The sequence below is a fragment of the Orycteropus afer genome, unplaced genomic scaffold (genome assembly GCF_000298275.1).
Source record: "Orycteropus afer afer isolate SDZICR_OR568_19922 unplaced genomic scaffold, OryAfe1.0 scaffold00066, whole genome shotgun sequence".
Lineage (NCBI taxonomy): Eukaryota > Metazoa > Chordata > Mammalia > Tubulidentata > Orycteropodidae > Orycteropus > Orycteropus afer.
In genome coordinates this window covers 11,796,188-11,800,033 of record NW_006921653.1, presented here as the reverse complement: position 1 = coordinate 11,800,033, position 3,846 = coordinate 11,796,188, and the positions used below count along the sequence as shown (strand labels likewise).

The window sequence follows — 3,846 nt, the reverse complement described above, 5'->3', positions numbered from 1 at the left end:
TGACTAACTTTTAACATTAAGTTTTTTATTAATAAGAATTTTATAGCCATGATACAAAATTTTAAAAAAGCAAGAGTGGTTAGTTATTAAACTAATAATAATTATTTCAGCCCTATCATTTTTACCTCTTCTTTTCCAGTTTCATATGAATCCTTCAAAAGAAATCAGAAGCATGTGCAAAACATCCTCACATAGATATTCATATATACGTATGCATATTATACTCATACACAGAATATTCTGTATCCCTCTCTCCAATTTCTTCTTACATGTAGCAATATACTTTGGATATACTGTTTTGACAATTCTCTACAGCCATCTCACTCTTTTTAATACATACATAATGTTAAATTATATGAAAGTGTTGCCATTTAGTTTAAGAATTCTCCAATTTTACCCTGCATTACAATTAACTAGAGAGTTTGTTAAAACACAGATTGTTGAATCCCATCCCTGGATTTTCTGGTTCAGTGACTCTGTGATGAAGCATTTCATCACAGAGAATTTGTATTTCTAACATGTTCCCAGATGTTGGTAATCCTGCTGGTCCAGGGACCATACTTTGAGAACAACTGGTTTGAAGAACTGGTTCCCTATTCATTATGTTTCTCAATATTTTTCTATTTCTGTGTCTTTCTAAGTCACAATCACTGTGGCTATCTGTCCTCTGAATTTCTACAACTGGTGTTTCCCTCTCATTATTTTATGACTTCTTACAGTATATTTTAGTTAAGTACTTATATTCATTCATCTCTCACATTTTAGGATAAGACCTTCAGGGCAAGTCCAAGTCTGACACATCTTTGATCTCTCAAAATGACTATTATGTCTTGTTCACTGTAGGTGTTCAATGGCATTTCTGGAATAATTCATCTTTCTAAAATAAAGTGTACCAAAAACAAAATGCAGCAACAACAACAACAAAAAAAAAAAAAAAACAAAGAAAGCATTCTCTTATAATACACCTAAACTGAGAAGCATTTATGAATTTAGTAAAACTATAAATACCTATTTTAATCTCAGATCCTCTAATCTGTATATGAAAGATCATCAGTTTTGATAATGCTATTTGTTAACTAAACGCCCATTTTATTTTCATGTATCACAACATCATTTATATAAAACAAATAGTTAAATACAAGTTCTGGAGACATAGGTAAACAGTTGCATTCTAAAAGGATAAAAAGTAAAAAAGAAAAAAAAAGGATAATTTCAATTCACAGATTTGGGAGCAGAATTGAACCAACCACGTTCCAACCTACTACCTGAATTCTGCTTTTACTGGACAATTCCTGAGGAATCTGGAATCATTGATTCTCTGAAATACCAATTATCTAGTAAAGTCAAGATAAGAAATCTCTTCAGAAATTAGACCTACTGCTTATCAAAACTTAAAGTACAGACTGGAATCTTTGAGAGTGATCCAGAAACTAGTATCTTTCTCCTTTCCCATGAGAGTACTGTTACATTCATTTTCTCACCATCTAAGGACCTTCTATATATTCTCTTTGTGTTGCCAAGTTTTAGTTTCCCACAAATATAAGAAGCATTTTAATTTGTGGTAGTTAATCTAACTACAGCATAACAAATTACATCTTCAAGTATTATTGTGTTTGGAACATACCTTCCAGAACTTCAATATTTTGGTTCACTACTAACTGATTTACCTATTAAAATAGAAAATAAATATAGGCAGTGTGAAGTAATCAAATTAAATTTAAAGCACATATGAGCACAGACAAATTCAAATTTACGTTTAAGATATTTAAAGGACTTGATCGATTGTCAACATCTTCAATTTTTTTTTCTGTCATGTTACTGACATATTAGTCTAAAATGAAATTTTTCATGCTTTACCACAGAAAAAGGCAAATGTATATAGCCCATAAAAATATTCTATCTTTCTGTATTATCAATGTACTCAGTATTGTGAACAGCAAAATTTTAAAAAATATCTTACTATAAATATTTTTGAAATTCAGATAGAATTGTATATTCTAGAATTTGAAGTCAGTCTAAGAAATAGAGACTTTTTTTTTAATTTTCAGTATAGCTTTCACTCAAGTTTTAAAATGTTTTGTTCATCAAATTTTCAATTTCAGATTTGACAAATATGTAACCAACATTGAAAATGTAACCAAACTATTATCACAAAGCACATGAATACAATTTCATCCTTAAAGTATTACCAGCCAAAATAAGAAAAGGCAGATAATTACACTCACCTGAAATGCCAACATTTATTTTTCAGAGACAGTACCACAACAAATTAAAAGAGATGACATGAGCAAACAGTAATTCTGTCCCATACTATCTGGTAGATAGCAAAAGACATTTTCCTAATTTAAGTGTCTATCTTTCACATTTGTATATAAGGCTTTTAATACGTATGCACTTGACAAAATATCAATTCTGAAGTGAATTTTAAGTTACATTCTTAAAGTCCAAGCTACCATTTTAAAAAGTGGGAACTTATGTTTGCATAAGCTTTCCAGGAAATATATTGGTAAAATAACAATGTTAGAATATTTCAAAATTTATCTACTACCTCAAACAAAATGAAAATTTAATTCAAATAAAATGTAAAGCTACTGTTAGTGTCTTTTAACCTACAGTCAAAATTTTTCCTAAAGCATAAATTATATCCTGAAACAATCTAAATTCATATTACTATGGGTCAAGTAAATTAAGAAACACATTATCAAACCTGAATCAAATATTCCAGTCCGGGAGGACAGTTACGTATTGACTCTTCTTCTGCCATCCATGGTATCGCAGATTGTAAATATGGAAAAGTCATAATCTGGAGTATATAAATGCTCTAGAGTATGAAAGGTTGAACAGATTTAGCCTTTTATCTTAAAACATTGTGATTACAGACACATATTAACCTGATTAGAGACACGAATCCAACTTCAAATCTGGTTATTCTTTAATGGTGTGCATATTATCCATATACTATTTTTTAATTGTTTTACAACATTTTGTGGTTTCATATACGTGGTCTATCTTTGAACTAAAAGCAAAAAAGATCTTCAGGAATACAGGAAACTCCAATTAATACCAATATAGTAAGCTGAGTGTAAATTGTAAACTGTGAAGACAGATGTGCTTTATTCTCATACACATTCCTATATGATATTAGGAGTTCTGGTAGTGTCGTGTCTAAGGCATTTGACTGCTAACCAGAAGGCTGGTGATTCAAACCCACCAAACTCTTCAGAAGGAAGACTGAGTAATCTACTTCTGCAGATATGTTGTTGTTGTTGTGTGCCGCCGAGTCAGACCTGACTCATAACAACCCCTCCTTGGGTTTCCAAGGCAGTAAGTATCACTACGGAAGTAGATTGCCCAACCTTCTTTCCAAGGAGTGGCTGGTGAGTTTGAACCACCAGCCTCCTGGTTAGCAGTCAAATGCCTTAGGCACCATGCTACCACAGTTCCCTCTGTAGAGATATGGCCCCAGAAACCCAAGGAGGGGTCACTGAGTCAGAATTGACTGACAGCAGTGAGTTGGAATATGATAGTATATTTCAATAAAACTAAATCTTTGTTTCAGAATCATTTCAAAGTGGCTGGATGAACTTCTTTCCTGTAGTTTTAAAGAATATTTTGATTGGTATTAGTCAAAATATGAACAACGTTGTATTGACTTTTGAAAGCCTTAGATGGCAATTCAAAGAGAACAGAGTCTGGTAAAAAGCCATAATTTTTTTTTTCAAAGATGGTGGTCAAGGTTAGACGTCTTTTAAAATTCATATTTTTTGAATTCATATATATATATGTTGTTGTTGTTGTTGTTAAGTGCCGTCGAGTCGGCCCCGACTCATAGCGACCCCTCCTTGG

At 31.9% G+C, this 3,846-nt stretch overlaps 1 protein-coding gene across 1 annotated transcript in view; it reads right to left on the bottom strand.

Moving 5' to 3' along the window:
• The window catches only part of LOC103196476 (phospholipid scramblase 1-like), a 35,336-nt gene extending 33,522 nt beyond the window's left edge, over positions 1 to 1,814 (bottom strand). Inside the window, exons 1-2 of the mRNA XM_042780852.1 lie at positions 1,755 to 1,814; positions 1,625 to 1,667 (exon numbers count right to left, since the gene is read on the bottom strand). Of these exons, the coding sequence (XP_042636786.1) occupies positions 1,625 to 1,667; positions 1,755 to 1,814 (103 nt within the window). The remainder of the gene's footprint in view (positions 1 to 1,624; positions 1,668 to 1,754) is intronic.
• Between the last annotated feature and the right edge of the window lie 2,032 nt (positions 1,815 to 3,846).